The 21,428-nt window shown below is 45.0% G+C and overlaps 1 protein-coding gene across 1 annotated transcript in view; it reads left to right on the plus strand.

Moving 5' to 3' along the window:
- The window catches only part of LOC119963624 (serine protease 53-like), a 45,185-nt gene extending 24,001 nt beyond the window's left edge, over positions 1-21,184 (plus strand). Inside the window, exons 6-10 of the mRNA XM_038792954.1 lie at positions 8,531-8,603; positions 8,704-8,848; positions 11,078-11,228; positions 17,384-17,656; positions 20,657-21,184. Of these exons, the coding sequence (XP_038648882.1) occupies positions 8,531-8,603; positions 8,704-8,848; positions 11,078-11,228; positions 17,384-17,656; positions 20,657-20,839 (825 nt within the window). The 3' untranslated portion in view covers positions 20,840-21,184. The remainder of the gene's footprint in view (positions 1-8,530; positions 8,604-8,703; positions 8,849-11,077; positions 11,229-17,383; positions 17,657-20,656) is intronic.
- Positions 21,185-21,428: the final 244 nt, after the last annotated feature.

A 21,428-nucleotide genomic window follows, 5' to 3' on the forward strand; every position in this document is an offset into this window, starting at 1 on the left:
TGAACTCATGTCCCTGGCACTGTGAGGCAGCAGTGCTAACCACTGTGCCACCATGCTGTCCACCTTTAACTTTTCCCAGTTCTGATGAAAACTTATTGATCTGAAATGTTAACCAGGTTTCAGTCTCCACAGATGCTTCCTCAGCAGCTGGGTATTTCCATTATCTTCTGTCCTTACGTGGGGAGGGGCGGGGGGGGGGGGGGGAGGGGGGGGTTCCCTTGATCGTCATGGATCTACCATTGCCCACTTACATCTAGCTGTGTTATTCCATCACAGTATTCTTGAGCCAAGATCCTACAACAAAGACCATCCATAAAAGCCTTTCCATTAATACTTTAACCAACAACACATTAATTTATAAAAAGAAAACTGAACCAATAACTTTCATGCATTGTGGTAGTCACCACTGATGTATTATACTGTTTATATATGGGTTTTACGGTAAGGCCCCTGTACTACAGGTACGGGGGTAGATCCCTGCCTGCTGGCTCCATCCAGTAGGCAGAGTATAAATATGTGTGCTCTCCGTACAGCAGCCATTTTGTAAGCTGCCACATATCTCTGTGTAATAAAGCCTCAAATACATTCTACTCTCATCTCGTCATAATTGATAGTGCATCAATTTATTACACAGAGATTTTTCAGAGATGGACCTCCGCATCAAGCCGGATCGCCTGCAGCTGCATCCTCAAGCAGACAATGCCAAAAATGATTTTGAACATTGGCTAGCCTATTTTGAAGCATACATCGGGTCTGCACCAGACCCAATCCCAGAAGCACAGAAGCTCAAGATTCTGCACACGCGGCTGAGCTCCAACGTTTTTCCCCTCGTCCAGGACAACGACCCCACAACCCAAAAAGATATGCAGGGTAGGTGGATTGGCCATGCTTAATTAGAATCATAAGCTCTCTGCCATGCAGAAGGAGACCATTTGGCCCATTGAGACTGCACCGGCCCTTGGAAAACGCACCCTATTTAAGCCAATGCTCCACCTTATCCCAGATACCCCACCTGACATTTTGGACACTAATGGACAATTTAGCATAGACAATCCACCTAACCAACTCTTCTTTGGACTGTGGGAGGAAACCGGAGCACCCGAAGGAAACCCACGCAGACACGGAGAGAAAGTGCAGACTCCACACAGTCAGTCACCCAAGGCTGGAATTGAACTCGGGTCCCTGGAGCTGCGAGGCAGCAGTGCTGACCACTGTGCCATTGTGCCGCCCACAATGGCCCCTTAATAGAAAATGTTTTATTTTAAAAAACACCAATTGAGGCCCTATTTAGGCTTCAGGTGATTGACAGTTAACTGTCACTGTATCAGCTTCCTTTTTAACCTAGGCTATTAACTTTAAAAACACTTTAAAAAGATTTACCAGTTCAATTCCCACTTGGCTTCAAATTCCCAAATATCTTCACTCTGATTGTATCCCCACTCAAATGATGTCTCTCCTAATGGCTCGTGCACCCATTTATTGACCTTCAACAGGGAGACTGCAGATATCCTTGCAGCACTACCTCATGCAGCTTTGAGCCATCAAAGCCAGGTTCCAGACTGTACCACCTAGCATGGACGGCAGCAGTCCGGGCTGGTTGATTGAAAGACACCAGCAGGGGAGGTGGTGGTGTAATGATATTGTCACTGGATTAGCAACCCAGAGGTTCTGGAGACCTGGGTTTGAATACCACCACTACAGGTGGTGCAATTTGAAATAAAAATCTGGAAATAAAAGTCTAATGATGACCATGAAACCATTGCCGATTGTTGTAAAAACCCATCTGGTTCACTGATATCCTTTAAGGAAGGAAATCTGCCGTCCCTATGCAGTCTGGCCTGCATGTGACTCCAGATCCACAACAATGTGGTTGACTTTTAAGTGCCTTCTGAAATGGGCATTTAGGGAAGGCCTATAATTGCAGGCCCAGCCAGCAATACCCACATCAGTAGCAAGAGCACTGGGTGGTGGAAGGACGAATGTTGTCATCCTGAGAAAAATGTTATAGGCCAGGGTTTAGAGAACCCCAAAGTGTATCATGGAGTTCACCTGACCCACAACGTTTAATAGACTGTGGTATGGGGAGCACACGGCCCACTCTACAGGTGTGGTACAGCAGAAATCGAAAAGTATTTTTTAAAGCAAAACAATGTTTATTCTATGAGCTCAAGCTAACCTTTTTAAAACATACAGTGAACATCTTAGAAACCATTAATTCAAATACAACCCCCAAAGAACACAACATTAAGTAATCCTTAATAACTTCCCAAACAACATCTAGAAGACAAAAGAAACACCTTTTAACAGAAGCACATCAGGTTTACATTCACTGCTGAAAACATTTATAATTCTGAATTCACCAAATGATCAAGAGATAGTCTTTTCATGGTAGAGAGATCAACAGTACACCTGCTTTGTCTGGCTTCAGCTCGAACACTGAAAATGAAACTAAAACACACCCTGCAGCAAACAGCCTAAAACAAATGTAAAAAGCTGACAGACAGCCCAGCTCCACCCACTCTCTGACATCACTGCAGTAATAAACACCCATTTCTTAAAGGCACTCTCACTACAGATATTTATATACACACCCATTTATAAACACCCATTTCTTAAAGGTTCTCTCACATGACGAAAGGGAGGCTTGTGTTCCACACAAATTCCCAATCCCCTGGGCCTTCACCACTGAGATGGTAGGTGCCCTCTGTGGCGCTAACAATTGCACACAAAGACTCGATTTGGTACAAGAGAGGCTTTATTACAGTGAGATGCTATTCCTTCGGCTGCAGCTGTAGAACGGCATCTCAGGGAAACTTATGAATATGTATACTGCTCCCTGTGGGGAGAGCTAGCCGGCAGGGGCTTACCGGAAAACCTGTAATACAGGTACTGTCATACATCCCCTAATGCAAGCACACACATATATACAGTGGTAGATCACCACACCCTCTGCCTGTGCAGCAGAGACATTGGACTCCAGACATTGTTTCACAGCTGGGTCGATAAATGCTGCTACAGATTTGGTTACCACTTCAACGCCTGACAGGATTAATGAGAAACTCTGCGTGAACTCTACAATGTTGGAGACAGGCTTCTGCACATATTGTAACAGTGACAATAGCCTGTCTGGCCTACCTGTGCACCAAGCATCTGGGTGTGCATCTTCATCAGCCTTCTCCCGAACACACACCATCTAAGGTCTCAAATGAGTCTCTGTCAACAGAACGTATTTGTGATCTCACCATCCAGTGAGCTGGCACATACAATATACTTACCCCCAGTCTGGCTGCAGCCCACTCATGGCCCAGTGACTCACCACACACAGGTCCCAATTTTATACCCACCGTTAAAGTTTGTGGCGTACCGGTCTCTGAGCTAGTGACGCAAGTGGCAGATCACAGAATTGTGCTTCTTCCTCAGAGGTCTGGTGAAGCTCTCCCCTTCTTCTCCTGGGGCTGCTGTGGTTGGTCATGCAGCAGTTTTAAAAGCATAAAATCTGAAGGGGAGTGTTGGGATGAGGGAAGAGCAATGGGTTGTAACAGTAAAAGCCCATGGTCCTGCCACCTGTAGTTTGAGCTTTGTGCTAGTTAGCATGATGAAGGCAGAGGCGTTGCCGCTGGAATTTCTCTAGTTCTCTTTGGTGTTGTTGATACCTCACTGGTAATGGAGTGTAGTGACAACAACTACTCTGCACACCACAACTTTGGTTGACTTGTGGAGGTTTTGTTGTCTCAACACTCACTGCTGTTGTTTGGAGATGGCTGAGCTGGTACTGACTGAGCAGGCCAGCAGCACAGTTCGATTCCCGTACCAGCCTCCCCGGACAGGCGCTGGAATGTGGCGACTAGGGGCTTTTCACAGTAACTTCATTGAAGTCTACTCGTGACAATAAGCCATTTTCATTTTCATTTTCATTTCATTATCATTTTTCATTTCATTTCATTCACAAGTAGGCTGACATTAATACCACAATGAAGTTACTGTGAAAATCCGCTCATCACCACACTCCGGCACCTATTCGGGTACACAGAGGGAGAATTCAGAATGTCCAATTCATCTAGCAGCACGTCTTTCGGAACTTGTGGGAGGAAACTGGAGCACCCGGAGGAAACCCACGCAGACACGGGAAGAACACACAGACTCCGCACAAGCAGTGACCCAAGCGGGAATCGAACCTGGGACCCTAGCGCTGTGAAGCAACTGTGCTAACCACTGTGCCACCTCATGTACATGTACACACTCTACATGTACAGGGACCCAGGACCGGGATCGAACCCGGGTCCTTGGTGCCGTGAGGTAGCAGTGCTAACTATTGCACCACCGTGCCGCCCTGGACAGTTGATCTTTGATGAGGTGAATAGCTACTGTCAGATTGTAAATAATATGGAGATTATCACACAGCCTTACTTAACACCAAGGCTAAAGGTTAAAGGGGCTTCATTCAGATCTCCCATCAAGACAGTTATAGTTATATCATCATGTAACAGTTTCAGGATTGTGATGATGTTTCTTGGACACCCAGATCATTGAAGCACAATCCACAGAATCTCTTGGATAAGAGCAAATTCCAGGGGCAGCACTGTGGCTTCACAGCGCCAGGGTCCCAGGTTCGATTCCCTGCTGGGTCACTGTCTGTGTGGAGTCTGCACGTTCTCCCCGTGTCTGCGTGGGTTTCCTCCGGGTGCTCCGGTTTCCTCCCACAGTCCAAACGCATGCAGGTTATGTGGATTGGCCATGATAAATTGCCCTCAGTGACCAAAAAGGTTAGAAGAGGTTATTGGGTTACGGGGATAGGGTGGAAGTGAGGGCTTAAGTGGGTCAGTGCAGACTCGATGGACCGAATGGCCTCCTTCTGCACTGTATGTTCTATGTTCTATGGATGCTGGAATCTAAGACAAAAGCGGAAAATTTCAGCAGGTCTGACAGCACATGTGGAGAGTGAACAGAACTAATGTTTTGAGTCTGTATGACTTCACCAGAGCTGGCAAAGAGCCTGCTTTGATGAAGAGTCATCCAGAATTGAAACTTTAGTTCCATTCTCTCTCCACAAATGCTGTCAGACCTGCTGGGATTGTCCAGCATTTTCTGTTGCCACAGAATCTCTTGCCCTCAGTGTTGGGTGGGGCTGCTGGGTTATTGGGATAGGATGGAGGTGTGGGCTTGGGTAGGGTGTACTTTTCAAGAGCCGGCACAGACACGATGGGCTGAATGGCCTCCTTCTGCACTGTAAATTCTATGATGATTCTATGATGATTCTTGGTTGACTGAATCAAATGCAGATCGGCAAATGCAATGAATGAAGGGTGTCTGCTGTTGTTTCCGACATTTTTATTGGATTTGGTTTGGCAACAAAGGCTATGTCCAAGGTCCCTGTGGAAGGTCTAAACCCAAATTATGTCTCTAGGAGAATTTCCCCAGCAACAGAATATAGGAAATTCAGAACAACGTTTATCGGAATATTTTCTATTCTGGAGAAGGGGTAAATGCATCGATAATTCCCATCAATGCATCTTTGGATCTTGAATCACCATCTTTTCCATTTTCCTTCTCTCTAATTGCAACAGTAAGAGTCAGCAGCAGTGCTTTTTCATACATTCCAGCTTCTCTTTAAGGGGGACACTGTCTTTAAGAGCTGGTGGGTAGCTTGTGATGAATGTAGGAAATTATTGTATATGTTGTATTATATATTTTTGCAGTCATATGTTAAAACTCCTGATAACATACAGGCAGGTCATGTGTCTGCAAAATATGTAATTGAAGTGTCATAAAAGTAAGATAATCATTGATTGTAACCATTTAGTTGTTTACCTATATAGGGCTAATGGACTTTTGTTCATAGAATGAAGGTTCCCTGGAGTTTAGATAATTGAGGGGTTATATTTTGCCTGAATAAGATGGTCATAAAACAGTTATTGGGATAGATGATGTAATTTATGGGAAGAGCCAGTTCTGTAACAAGTAGTTTAGCTTTTAGTCTGCCAAAGAAAGAAGGACTTGCAGCTTTTTCTAAAAGGCTGAAGGCAACTCTCTACACAGAGGACAGCAAGTATCTCTGTATTTGCTAACTTTATTTACAAGTGACTTTTGATCTGAAATGGGCTTTGCTTAATTGGCGATAGAGAAGGTATAAGTTAGAAGTTAAAGTGTTTCATTTATTGTTAAGAATTGTTTAACTGTTAATGGTAAGCTATTTTATGTGATGTTAATGTAGTTGGTCTTGTGTTAAGAACAAAGTATGTTTGAATATAAAATATCCCTATTTGTCAGGGGGTTTATTCCTGAGGGTGAAGTATTCTTTCCTCACAGTTTCCAAATTGCTAAATTTTTGGGCCTTCCCGCCCAGTTTCCTAACATACATCGGGTTCTGGTCTGGTATCTTAACCAACTGGAACATGTGCTCGCCTGCACACTGTCAGAACCCCATTTGAGCATTCTGCCAAACAGCAACATGGATTAAACTGGACTGCACAACAAAACCATGGAACTGTAAAGCCAAAATGACTTGATTCAATGGGAGCCACTGCAGGCAGAACATGAATCCCAACATCTGTGCCCCAAAACAGGCGCCAAATAATCTTTAGTCCATTATGCCTCCTATAATAGAGTGCCAAAATTGTACACAACACTGTTGGTGAGGCCTAACCATTACCACTTATGATTACTGGTTTAGAACAGGTCTAAATTGCTGGCTTTGAACGCAGACCAAGGCAGGCCAGCAGCACGGTTCAATTCCTGTACCAGCCTCCCCGAACAGGCGCCAGAATGTGGTGACTAGGGGCTTTTCACAGTATCTTCATTTGAAGCCTACTTGTGACAATAAGCCATTTTCATTTAATTTTATACTCTATCATTCAATTAAAAATGCTATTGCTCTTCTTCTGGCTTTATCTGTTGAACCCAATTGTATTACTGTGTTATGTATCATTGCAGCAGGCTCAATTTTTGATTCCTTTCCGGTTACAATTATTGCTGGCAAATCACTTTACCTATTTATAAAACAGATACGTAACACATCCCTAATGGTAAAGTTGAGACGAGTGACACACTGAGGGTTGACGATTGAGAGCAAGAGGTTTTAATTATTTAAAGCCTTTTTATCTTCTTCATATGTTCTCAAGTGTTTCAGATCCAAATGGTGATGTTTGAAGAATCCGTGCTATGTACACCGATATGTGCACAGAAACATTGTGTAAACATTGAATGAATGTACAACCAGGTAGGTGGTGTTAGTCAAAGGAACAAATATTGAAACTTACAGGATACTGAGAGGCCTATAAAGAGTGGACGTGGAGAGGATATTTCCACTAGTAGGAAAAACTAGAATCTGAGGCCTCAGACTGAAGAGGCGATCCTTTAAAACTGAGATGAGGAATTTCTTCAGCCAGGGGATGGTGAATCTGTGGAATTCTTTGCCGCAGAAGGCTGTGGAGGCCAAATCACTAAGCATCTTTAAGAAAGAGATATATAGGTTCTTTATTGATAAGGGGATCAGGGGTTATGGGGAGTAGGCAGGAGAATGGGGCTGAGAAAACTATCAGCCATGATTGAATGGCAGAGCAGACTTGATGGCCGACTGGTCTAATTCTGCTCCTATGTCTTATATTGGCCAATACATATCCTGCTTTCTTATAATTGTGCATTGGAACTTTTACAACGACCTCAATAGTCAGATGAGGTCTTGGTCCAACATCACATCTAATATGTGGCACTTCTGACAATGCAGTGTTTCCTCTGATCCCTCACCCTGGGTTGAGTTAGGATTAGGCATGAAAACAAATCTTCTGATTTTCAGTGGAATTAACTGGGCTGCATTAAGAGTCAGAGAAACAGCTACTGGCAATTAAACTTTTGCCAAGGAAGCGGCACGGTGACACACTGGTTAGCACTGCTGCCTCACAGGGTCAGGGTCCGGGATCCGTGACTGGCTGTCTATGTTGAGTTCACACATCCTCCCGATATCTGTGTGGGTTTCTTCCTGGTTCTCCAGTTTACTCACATAGCCCAAAGATGTGCATATCAAGTGGTATTAAGGGGATAGGGGAGTGATCCTAGGTAGGGTGCTGTTTCGGAGGGTTAGTGCAGACTCGATGGACCAAATGGCCTCCTTCTGCACTGTCAGGTTCTTTGAATGATTGAGTTTATCTGCTCTGTTTTTCTGAAGTACAATATTGTTTACTGGTGGTTACTTTGATATTTGTCAAATCTTTTATTTTACAAAGAAAACATGCAATAGAATTCTTCTGTGTCATTCAAAATATTCAAATGTAATGCAGCAGAGTCCTTTTCAGATCAACATATATTTCTTTGGCATGGTCCTCGGAAAGCACATATTTTTGTACAAATAGTCAGGTTCTCCACTGAGTATGAGTGTAATTTTGAACTTTTGTGGTTTTGGAACAATGAATTGTGACAAAGCTGTTAAAAAATTAGGTGTTACCAAACTAAGAGTATATTTGTTATGCTGCAGTCTGTAACTTGTTAATACCACATCCTCCCCGAACTACTATAAAATAAAGCTGCTTTCACACAGTTGGATATGATGAGCAAAATGCTTCAAGTGGCCTTCATTGTTTCAATAATCAATGCCTTCGCAGGTCAAGGCTGTAAGTATAACTGACGTCAGGCTCTTTATTATACGAGTATAAATAACTTGGCTCTAACTTCACAGGCATTTGTAATAATAATGGTACGTTTTTATCGTAGCTTATGGCGTGGAAATCATTGGGGGACAAATTGCTAAAAGTAGCTCTGGGCTTTACATGGCATCCATCCAATTAGGAAATGAGCACTGGTGTGGAGGAACTTTGATCTCTAGCCAATGGGTTCTGACCTCAGCAGACTGTGCAAAGTGAGTATTGTGTTTATTTAGTATACATCTTCTGAAACCCTGGATTCACAAATCACAGTGCAGAAAGTGGCAGTTTGACCACTCCCTTCACCTATACTAGCCCTTTGTGTGAACAATCTTGTCTAACTATTTCTAAATGCTAATGAAGTAAAGGCATAATGGAAAGTGTGGAAAAAGGCAATGGAATAGATGGTCAGCCACGATCATATGGAACGGCAGAGCAGGCTGGATGGGCTGAACGGCCTACTCCTGCTCTGATGTTCCTATGTTCATAACCCCGTTCTATGCCATTTATTTGTACTCTTTTATAAGTCATTTTACAAAATGATTTATTTTTCATGTTAAATTATAGAAAATCAAAAGCTGTAAATTCTCTGCTGTCATTTTTGAATTTATTTTTTCGGAGAGTTTACAGAATTATTCTTGAACAATTCTTTACACGTTTTGGATCTGCTTTTGGATACAGTGCAAACTGATAGCGTTAAATCTGTGTGAAATAACTCTTTGGACTTATACCATATATAATTTGAGCATCTTTTACCCAACTGCAAGCTGATAACAGGAAGATAAGTTAGTACAGGGAAACAAAATCATAAGGATAACTGATATGGAGGATAGAAGAGTATTTTTATGAGACAGGATCAGTCCAACACAGCGTAAAATGATCCATGCTCTTAAAATACACACAGAGCCATCACCATTTGGAAAGTCATAGTATGAAAGCAGCTTTATTTTCCGAGCATTTTAATGTCTATTTAAGATAGGCGGGATTCTCCGACAACTCGCCGGGCCGGAGAATCGCCGGGGGGGGGGGGGGGGGGGGGGGGGGGGTGAATCTCCTCCCGCCAACTGCCGAATTCTCCGGCGCCGGGGTTTTGGCGAGGTGGGGGATCGCGCCGCGCCAGTCGGTGGCCGCTGGCAGTGGCCCCCCCCCGGCAATTCTCTGGCCCACGATGGGCCGGGCGCCCGCCCGTTTTAGGCCAGTCCCGCCGGCGTAAATTAGGCCTGGTACTTACCTGGCTCTGCAGGGGACCTCCGGGGTCCTCGGGGGGGTGGGGGTGCAGGCTGATCTGGCCACCTGGGGTGCCCCCACGGTTGGCTAGCCCGCATTTGGGGCGCACCAATCCATGGGCTGGCCTGTGCCGTGGGGGCACTCTTTCCCTCCGCACCGGCTTCTGTGGACCTCCACCATGACCGGTGCGGAGAAGAACCCCCTGCACACACTGGCGCTCCCGCGCATACACCAACTCGCGCCGGCTGGTGGAGGCCCTTCGGTGCGGTTGGCATGGCACCAGCCCCGCCAGCGCCAGCCTAGCCCATGAAGGTGTAGAGGATTCCGCACCTTCCATCAGCCCAGCACCGGAGTGGTTCACACCACTCCTCGGCGCCAGGACCGCCCGCCCCGCCATGTAGGGGAGAATCCCGCCCAAGGTGTTTGTTTTGTACTTTCTGACATTACTTTTTCACCTTCAGGGAATAGTGTAGAATATCAGCTTGCTGAACTGCATCATAAACATTTGTTTCATAGCTAAGCCCTGACATGGGATTTGAACCCAAACCTGCTGGCTAAATGGCAGGGACACATCATACGGAGTCATGAGGCCTCCAGAGACATGGGGGTGCAAGTTTGTGACAGGTTTAGGTAAGTTAGACAAGGGAATGTTTCCATTTGTAGCTTGCACAACAACCATGGGACACAGATTTAAGGTTTTGGGTAAGCGATGCAGCGGAGATGTGAGGAATAACATTTTTTATGCAGTAAGAGGTAATGATCCAGAACTCAGAATTTCAAAAGAAAATTGGATGCACAATTGAGGGAAATCAGCTTGCAGGGCTACACGGACAGGGTGGCTGAATGTGAATGACTGCATTGCTCTATGGAGAACTGGCATGGGCTCAATGGGCTCAATGGCCTTCTCCTGCTTCAGACTGTCTTTATGATTCTATGGTTTCCATATTTTTCTTCTTTCTGAAAATACGAATTTGACAAAATTGGCTAGTTTTTGCTCCACTCTCGGGTTGAGTTCTTTGTTGGTCAAGATGAGTAGAAGCAATGCGAGGAAGTACATATTCTCCACATATTTTTCCAATGATTTCTTGAAATCAAATCTATATCTGTAAATGTATTAACGTTATCAGCAAAGTTAGGGTTAGAAATTAATAATCAATTTATAATAAGGATGTTTTCAATCCCAAAATGTCATTAAGCTAATTTAACTGGTTATAAAGTTATGTTTTGCGTATGAAAAACACCAGAGTTGTCCTTGGGGCGCATTCCTTGAAGAACAATAGAGGAGAACAAATATTTAGAGTGAAGGTGATAAAAGTACATCCTCAGTATAACAATAAGACACAACGGAACAACTTGGCATTACTCAAGGTAATAAGTGCTAAATGTGTGAATGTGTTTACGTGTAGCATTGTAAATGTCTATGGGTGGAATCATTGTAGGAATCAGCAATGTTGGATATTGGGCACGGAAAGTGGCACTGAACCCATTGATGCCAATGACACTGTAATGCTGGGTGTTCAAAGTGTCATCCTTATTGAGTGATCCATTTCCACCTGTCCAGAGGATCCTCCAACTTGTCCAGTCGCCCATAACATTGGATTGATTTTGGAGTCTGCGTACAAAGGGTTAACGGAGCAGGAACCATCCTTGACACTCCCAGAAATTAGTGTTGCTTGTGCGGGCATAACTACTTTGAAGCCAGACTCCAAATGTGGCAATGCAGCTGATATGGAACTGTCTCAGCTGCAGAAGAATGCTCAATCTTGAAACGCTTTGTCAGCTGCATGGCCCAATATGCCCATCCGCGATTCCGCTCTGCTGCCCCTGCTCCAAGCCAGCCACTAAGAAGCTGCTGTGGAGACTGCTGTGAGCTCCCTCACCAGCATAAATCCACAGATCCACTTCCTTGCATTGGGATCCTCACGAGTTGCTGCACTAAGTTCTGTGAACTCACCTCTGGGTTCCCCTCGATGTACAGGCAGCCAGTTGTACGCCTTACAATGACACGTGTGAATTGTCCCACTCTGTAAGCATGCCACCATGGAATTTACACTGCTGGGGAACATGTATAGGTCCTTTTTACAATATTTCAAGTTGCACCACTAAACACATTCACCACAAACAGGAGAAGTAAATCTCAGCCCACAGAATAATCACTAAAATTAAATAGAATGAATGGACGAAAATTGTCCAATTGTGTTTGGTACAAACACTTCAGGTGAAACTGTTGCTAATCATAGGATAATTATTGATGTTTGTTGTAGGTCAAAGAATCAGACATTGCAACAGACCACCGAGCCCATCATCCCTGTTAAAAAACACCCTGTTAATCAACTCCTCCGCTTTTCTTTCCCAAATCCTACAATCTTTCTTCTTTTCAGGAATCTGTCTAAATCTCTTTTACATATTACTATTAAACCTGCTACCATCATCCTGCCAAACAGCTGCCAATCAGAGAATCGGTGTTCTCTGGTTACCTAACCGTCAACTATTGGAAGCTTTTCTCTTCCTTTACTCTATCAAAGCCATTCCTGATTTTGAACACTTCTGACAATCTTCTCTGTTGTAAAGAGCACAATCACAGTTTGCGGGTGCAGTGGCAAAGTGATAATGTTGCTGGATTCGTAATCCAGAGTGCATCTTAATGCTCTGGTAACATGAGCTTAAATCCCACCATGATATCTGGTAGAATTTCAATTCAATGAACTAATGTGCCTGGGATAAAGTGCTTGACTGATTAAAAATGACCATAAACCACCAGAATGTTGTCATAGATCATAGAATTTACAGTGCAGAAGGAGGCCATTCGGCCCATCGAGTCTGCACCGGCTCTTGGAAAGAGCACCCTACCCCCTACCCAAGGTCAACACCTCCACCCTATCCCCATAACTCAGTAACCCCACCCAACACTAAGGGCAATTTTGGACACTAAGGGCAATTTTATCATGGCCAATCCACCTAACCTGCACATCTTTGGACTGTGGGAGGAAACCGGAGCACCCGGAGGAAACCCACACCCACACGGGGAGGATGTGCAGACTCCGCACAGACAGTGACCCAAGCCGGAATCGAACCTGGGACCCTGGAGCTGTGAAGCCATTGTGCTATCCACATCTTTGGACTGTGGGAGGAAACCGGAGCACCCGGAGGAAACCCACGCACACAGGGGGAGGATGTGCAGACTCCGCACAGACAGTGACCCAGCCGGGAATCGAACCTGGGACCCTGGAGCTGTGAAGCATTGATGCTAACCACCATGCTACCGTGCTGACCTTGTCAAAATCCATTTGGCTCGCTTATGTTCTTCAGGAAAATAAATTTACTATCCTTGCGTGGCTTGGCCTACATGCCACACTAGACATATAAAAATGTGGTTCATTCTTAGCTGTCACTCAAGAGGGTAATTGTGGATGGATAATGAATGCTGGTCTGACCATCAATGTGCACATCCTAAAGAAAATGTTTTTTAAAATATTCCTCATGTCTCTCATCACTGGACCAGGGGCCAGAAGACAAGGAAAGAAGGGCCCTAGAGAATTGAATGTAATCTGATACCAAGCATCCACCAAAGGTTGAATTTAAAGGGCTAGGACAAGAGAGTTCAAAGCTATGACTTGCTCCTCATGCTACATGTGGCAAGCCGGGAACATTTCAGTGCCTTGGGCCAGCATGTATGCAAGAAGTGTCTTCGGCTGCAAGTCCTGGAAGCCCAGATTCCGGAGCTGAAGAGGCAGCTGGGGACATTGTGCAGCATCCGTCAGGCAGACAGTATCGTGGAAAGGATGTATAGAGAGGTGGTCACACCGCAGGCCTAATGGTTTTATGCCTTAATGAACAGTGCATTTGCAATTAAGTGGATGAATTAATAATGCAAATACATGTAAGCGTAATGATATAGTCGGGAATATGGAGACATGGCTGCAGGGTGATCAGGAATGGGAACTCAACATCCTGGGATAATTCAACATTTAGGAAGGACAGGCAAAAATTTAAACAAGGCAGCGGTGTCATTCCTGGTTAAAGAGGAATTAATGCAATAGTGAGCAAGGATATTGTGTGGGGTTCTCCGGCAAAATGGAGAATCCCGACGGCAGAGAATTCAGCCCATTAACTCCAGCAATGTGGAATCTTTATGTGGAGAGCTGAGAAACACCAAAGAGCAAAAAACGTTAGTGGGGCTTATATGTAGACCCCCAAACTGCAGTGGTGATGTTGGCAATGGAATTAAACAAGAAATTATAAACAAATTTGATGCATTCTGGCCTACCGGCCACCCCGAACGGGCGCCGGAATGTGGCGACTAGGCGCTTTTCACAGGAACTTCATTGAAGCCTACTTGTGACAATAAGCCATTATTATTATTATTATTTTGTGACTCCCGACCCACAGCAATTTGGTTGAATGTTAAATTCCCTCTGAATTTAAATTTGGCTTGTGCCAAAGTTGGGAGAGCTGTCTCACAGACTAGTTCAGCAATAGCCTGACATAGTCACACGCACATAATCATACCTTACAGACCATGTCGAGACACCACTATCACCATTCCTGGGTATGTCCTGTCTCATAAACAGGACAGACCCAGCAGAGGAGACGGCATGGTGGTATACACTTGGGAGGGAGTTCCTTTGGGAGTCCTCAACATCAACTCTGGACCCCATGAAATCTCATGGCTTCAGTTAAACATAGTTCGATGCCAGGGCATCCGTCCGGTTTCATTCCTTTGTGTTTGTGCAGCGGTTGAATACAACTGAGTGGCTTGCTGGGCCATTTTCAAGGGCATTTAAGAGTCAACCACATTGCTGTGGGTCTGGAGTCACCTGTAAGCCAGACCAGCTAAGCATGGCAGATTTCCTTCCCTAAAGGACATTAGTGAACCAGGTGTTTTTTTTTTTACGACAATCGACAATGGTTTCATGGTGAGCATTAGACTTTATTTGCAGATTTTTATTGAATTTAAGTTTCACCATCTGCAGTGGCGGGATATGAATCTAGGTCCCCAGAGCATTACCCTGGGTCTCTGATTTACTAGTCCAGTGACAATACCACTACACCACCGCCTGCTCTATGAACATATGAATGTATGAATAAGAAGCAGGAGTAGGCCAATCAGCCCTTCGAGCCTGCTCCGCCGTTCAATAAGATCATGGCTGATCTGATTTTAACCACAACCCCACATGTCTCCCTACCTACCCCAGATAACCTTTCACCCCTTGCTTATGAAGAATCTGTCTTGCTCTTCCTTAAAGATATTCAAAGACAATGGGGGGGATTTTGCATTCATTTCTGCTGCAAACAGCGACACGGGCACAAATTCTTATGAGCCAGGAAAGTAGATTCTTGCTGGTGTGAGCTCATTTCCTGATTTTTGCCACCCCAACCTGGCAGTGCCAACCTGTTCCGAGGACAGCGACAGGGTAGGCCCTCTGGGGAGCCCCATTATATGTGATGGCGGCCGAGGGAAACGGGCTGATCGATGCCTTTGAAGAGGGAATTTCCCAGTGAAGAAGGTGAAGGGGTGGGGGTGGTTGATGGCCTGCCCCCGATACCTTGTATGGTTGGGGCCAGTAAGGGAGAGCCCCTGATACCTTTGTGGTGGTGGTCAGGGGGTTCCTCCGTGTCTTTGGGGGTGGGGGGTAGTTCAATTTGAGTGCTATTACTCTGATCTCTATCAGGCTCCCCCTCTGCCAGATTGATGGAGTAAACCATGCCCCCTGATTTTTTTTTGTCAGAGTGTCTGAAGATCTGGTTGGGAGAGATACATGTCAGCTTTCAGTCAGCGTCAGACACACTGACAAATTATGGGAAAATTCCACCCTCTGCCTACACCCCCTTCTTGAATGGACTACCTCTCATTTTTAAACTTGAATCTCTAGTTTTAAATTCTGTCACAAGAGGAAATATCCTCCCCACATCCACTGTCAAGACCCATCAGGATCTTACATGTTTCAATCAAGTCGCCTCTTACTCTCCTAAACGCCAGTGGATACGAATGAGGTATTCATTGCGTTGCTTATTCAGGATGGATTGTATAGTGCTCCACAAAGACAACAATATAGCTTTTACTTAAACAAAGTTATGATTTTATTTACACTACCAAATTGGGTTTCAACACTTAGTCCTTTTAGAATACAGAATTGATCAATAATATCTAACTACACTCACCTACTGCTAATCTCACTCACTGGTATAAACTATTATCTAACCTTCTCACACTAACTGCTCTTATGACCTTCACTAGCTGTCTCTTGCTTATACTCCTCCCCCAAGACTAGCATCACTGGTTTACATAGTAGTATTTGCAGCTCCCTCTAGTGGCTATGCACGGTACTGCAATCACCCGTGTGATGCTGATGGTTGTGATAATACCACAGCAAGCATAAGCTCTCCAACCTTCAATCATAAAACAACCCATCAATTCCAGGTATTGGTCCAGTAAACCTTCTCCGGACTGCTTCCAGCCCATTTACAACCTTCCTCAAATAAGGACAATGGGTTTGTCATCTAGTCTTGTCACTTTCAAAGGTGTATATGGACCCTCAATTTTCTCTGTTAGTACAACCTTTCTCTGACACAATGTAATGGATACATTTGAAAAAGTAGGGCAGAATTGTCCATCTGGGGACTGAGTCCCATAGTGGGGGCGGAAACCTGGAGTGTTTTCCACTGTGGGGCTGACAGGAAAACACACCATATCCTCTCACCCTGATCTCATTGCTTATGCAACTGGGGGGGGGGGGGGTTTCGACATATTCGGTGGTGGCACAGGCCTGTTGATGAGTCCACTGTTATATCCAGGCACCATATTGAAAATGTGTCTAACATCACTGACCCATTATTGAAGAAAGCAGATGAACCTCCTGATAATGAAGAGAGACCTCCTGAGATGTCAGATTGATATGCAGGGACACTCTGAGGCTGGAAGATGGACCTCCTCACAATGACACTCCTGCTGATGCTTACCCCACCCACTGGTGTGGTCTTCCGGCATCTAGGGTTACCAGTGGCCTCCATCCTGAACTCCGGAGGCAGCCCCACACATTGTTCAGGGGAGTCCCGATACCTGCACGCCACGTTGTTCTGAACATGTTTCGCACTGACGTGCTTTTAGGCTGGCGTCGTAGAGGTTCAAGGGTGGGAAGTTGGGTTGCCATTTGCATCCTATTAACAGAATGGAAATCAGTTTCATGCCGGCCTCCAGCGGGTTTCCTGATCCACCATGGCAGGCACCAGTGGAAGATTCCTGGAAAATTCATGCCGGCAGACAACCAATTTCTGGGCCTCCTGCTGAATTCTTCCTCCCCCCCCCCCCCCCCCAACCTCCCCCACCAAACACCACCCCCAACCACCCACCATTGGGCCTGCCAGCAGGATCATGGGAGAATTGCACCATTTGCATGTCAATGTGGAAAATATTCATGCAGAGGTTCAATCCTTGGTGATTTTATCAGCAACCTTTCATTTTATATAATTTCATGTCACAAAAATCAGTCGCTTAGTACTGACCTTCCTTCTTTGTGCTTTAGTTGAACAAAACTGCAAAACAGAACAAATATGTAAACGTCCTCAAACTGCCAAAATCAACAAAAACCATCAAATATGGAACAAAATGCAAAACTCTCGGATGGGGACAAACAACGATTGATGATGATGATCCATCTGACATTTTGCAAAAAATAAGTCTAATTGTGATAAAGCAAGAAACCTGCAACAGTAAAGAGTTTTATAACCATAATCCAGTCATAACTGATGATATGATATGTGCTGGCGATAAAGAGGGTCGAGCTAAAACGTGCAAGGTAAGTTGGAAGTATTGTTACTAATTCCATTAATATATCTGTATTAAGTATATGTCATGTGCATAGTTGTTATGAATAAAATAGTGAATTGTCCATTCACATAGGAGGAAGTGGACACAGCCCTGGTGGCAAAGCAGCAGGAGTCAATGGGATATAGCCAGAATTCCTGACAAACATCAGATCACAGGGAAGGAAGTGGTTAGAAAAACTGTTTACCAACATCCACAGCACAGGCACCATTCCAAATGTCTGGTGCCAATCCAGGATAGTGGCCATTGTCAAGCCAGGGAGCCACTGGACAACTCATGCAGCTTGTACCCATTGTCCATTTCTCAGTAACAAGGGTCGGGATTCTCCCCTACCCGGCGGGGCGGGGGCTCCCGGTGTGTCGGAGTGGCGTGAACCACTCCGACGTCGGGCCGTCCCAAAGGTGCGGAAGTCTCTGCACCTTTAGGGGCCAGGCCCTCACATTGAGGGACTAGGCCCGCGCCGGAGTGGTTCCCGCTCCGCCGGCCGGCGGGAACGGCCATTGCCGCCACGCCAGCTGGGGCCAAAATGACTTCGCCAGCCAGCGTATGTCTGCGCATGTGCCGGAGTGTCAGCAGCTGCTGACTTCATCCCGGCGCATGCGCAGGGGAGGGGGGTCACGTCCGCCATGGTGAAGACCATGGCGAAGGTGGAAGAAAAAGAGTGCCCTCACGCACAGGCCCGCCCGCTGATCGGTGGGCCCTGATCGCGGGCCAGGCCACCATGGGGGCACCCCCCGGGGTCAGATCGCACCGTGCCCCCCCCCCCCCCCAGGACCCGGGCGCCCGCCCGCGCCGCCAATCCCGCCGGTCAGGTAGGTGTTTTGGCTCCCGACGGCGGGAGAGGCTTGACAGCGGCGGGACTTCGGCCCATCGCGGGCCAGAGAATCACCGCGGGAGGCCCAGCGACCGGCGGGGACGATTCCCGCCCCCGCCGAATCTCAGGTGGCGGAGAATTCGGGACACGCCGGGGGGGCAGGATTGACACCGGCACCCGGCGATTCTCCGACTCGGCGGGGGGTCGGAGAATCCCGCCCAAGGTCCTGGAATGCCTCCTTTTAAGTAGACTGTGTCCCACCCTGGAAGCTGCAATGGATACCTCCCACACCCCCCTCCCCACCTCCCCAACAAACAGATCTTTGCACAGGCTGCAATGTCACACAATTTGAGAACTGTTTGCAGAAGACAGGAATCACCTTGTTGATCTATCCTACTGTAGTGCACAAGCATGCTGTCGAGACTCTCCAAAATAGCCTGCTGTGTGAAAACCCAACAACTAATCAACTTAATTTCCATCTTGGAGATCAAATCAGATCCCACTTATAACCAAACATGGACTCCCACAGGGATCTGTGCTTGTACCATATATACCAGTGACCTCTTTAACATGTATACTAGTTACCTCCCTCCCACAAACTCATGGTGTTTATACGCTCAAGTTTAGGTCATTGATATGTAACAACAAAAGCACTGGTCGTCAAACCAACCCTGGGAACCCCACTTCATGCATTCTCCAGTCTGAGAAACAACAATTCAACACTACTCTTTGTTTTCCTATCCATTTTCACTTTAATTGCATGTGCTTCAACTATGTTGATGAGCCGATCATGTGCCATTTCATTAAATACCTTTTGGAAGTCCATGTACACCACATTAACTGCATTGCCCCCCTCAATCCTCTCTATTCTCAATCAAGTTACTTAACAATTTGACTTTGATAGATCTGTGCTAACTTTCCTTAAATAATCTAATGATTGTTAATTTAGTACCAGATTATCATTTCTGGGAGTTTTCCCATCATCAGGATTAAATTGACTGGCCTGTATTTGTTTCATTTATCCTTGCACCCTTTTTGAACATGAGTGTTACATTCAAAATTCTCCCATCCTCTGGCATTGATAGCTGTATCTAAGAAGTACCTAAAAATTATGGCCTCCTCTAATAACTCCTCTTTATCAAATTTTTAGCCAATCAAGTGTCTCAACTACCTCCTATTTTTCAGATTTAACTCAGTTATGCTTGTGACCTCTAACTCTATACACGTGGTCTGATTTATAATCTCAGCTCACTTTGACTTTTTCTAAACCTCTCTGTAGTTTGAGTTGATGTGATATGTGTAGTGCAATACAACTCTAATTTGAAACCATTGATTTGGATTTGGTTTGGATTTTCAATTATTTTGTAGGGAAATTTATGAAGTAATTATTGTCAGTGCTCTAATGGTGGTAATACTAATAGTAAAGAACAACAGCCATAATGGTGGGCTGCACAATAGGCTCACCATCAACAACTTTTGGCTGTAAGCTCAGGACAGTGGAGTATTGTACTTTATGTATATTAATCATCCATGGTTAGGGAATGAAAGTTGCATGAAATCATAGAGTCATAGAATCTCAACAGTGCAGAAGGAGACCATTCAGCCCATCTAATCTGCACGACCCTCTGAAAGAGCACTCCTCCCAAACCCACTTCCACGCCCTATCTCAATAACCCCTTAACCTAACTTGCAGATCTTTTAACACTAAGGGGCAATTTATCATAGCCAATCCACCTAACCTGCACATCTGTGGGAGGAAACCGGAGCACCCAGAGGAAACCCACGCAGACACAAGGAGAATGTGCAAAGGCTGGAATTGAACCCGAGTCCCTGGCGCTGTGTGGCAGCAGTGCTAACCCACTGTGCCATCGGCCACCCCTGCAGATATTTGCAGTAGCAACTCAATAATATTCTACATTTGTCAGTTTGAAGTATCCTATCGATTATCAGGATAACCCCACAGTTCTTCAATGGCCAGAACTGTAAACAGCACCTCAATGGACCCTATGGTTTGAATAAGCTGAGCACAAGCTGGAAAAAAGGTGGCTGCATTGAGGCATCATAATAATGCTGCATTTTGCAACAACCTTGTTTATATCATATTGTTATATAGTTTTCTATTATATATAGATAATATTTTTATCTATTTTGTCACAGGGAGATTCAGGTGGACCATTGATATGCATGAAAAAGCAGTTAACAGGCATTGCTGTTTATGAACCGGGTTGCGAAGAACCGAAGAAACCTGGCATTTATACACGTCTAACAAACCATTACCTCAAGTGGATAAAGGGAACAATCAAAGGCCAAAGTGGCAGCTTCACATTTGAGCAAAATTAATAAGGAATAGCACGCCACTTGGTTGAAACAGTAAGCGTGTGTATAAACACTGACCTTGAAAAGTAAACAGCGATCACCTGTTAAACATGTTAAAAGGTCTCCTCCAGTTGCATAAGACAGCTCTATAAATTTAGCCAGGCTATGTATGGTTTTTGACTGCTAACCAGCAAGTTCCCAGAATGCTCCAAAGGAAAAGAAAGCTAATTAACATCAGATTTAGCATTCCAAAGAATTGAGATAATGCTACTTTCGCTCAAATACATTGCAGTAATATTTTTTACACAGGAATCCCTCCATTACTGCGGGAAGATAAACAATGCACTGTATGATATTTTGCCAAAATTATACCAATTACTAGTTATGATAGAATTTCTTTTCCATATAATGATATAAATTAAATCTATTCATTATACCAGAAAGAACATAAAACAGGTTTTACACAAAGGTAAATCTTTTTAAGTTACTATCTATTATTATAGCCTTCATACCCTCACTGTTGGATACGGAACTCTAGAGGTTAGATGAGACTGACTGCCCTTGACATCAAGGCAGCATTTGACCCAGTGTGGCATCAAGGAGCTCTAGCAAC

The sequence above is a fragment of the Scyliorhinus canicula genome, chromosome 3 (genome assembly GCF_902713615.1).
Source record: "Scyliorhinus canicula chromosome 3, sScyCan1.1, whole genome shotgun sequence".
NCBI classification, from domain to species: Eukaryota; Metazoa; Chordata; class Chondrichthyes; order Carcharhiniformes; family Scyliorhinidae; genus Scyliorhinus; species Scyliorhinus canicula.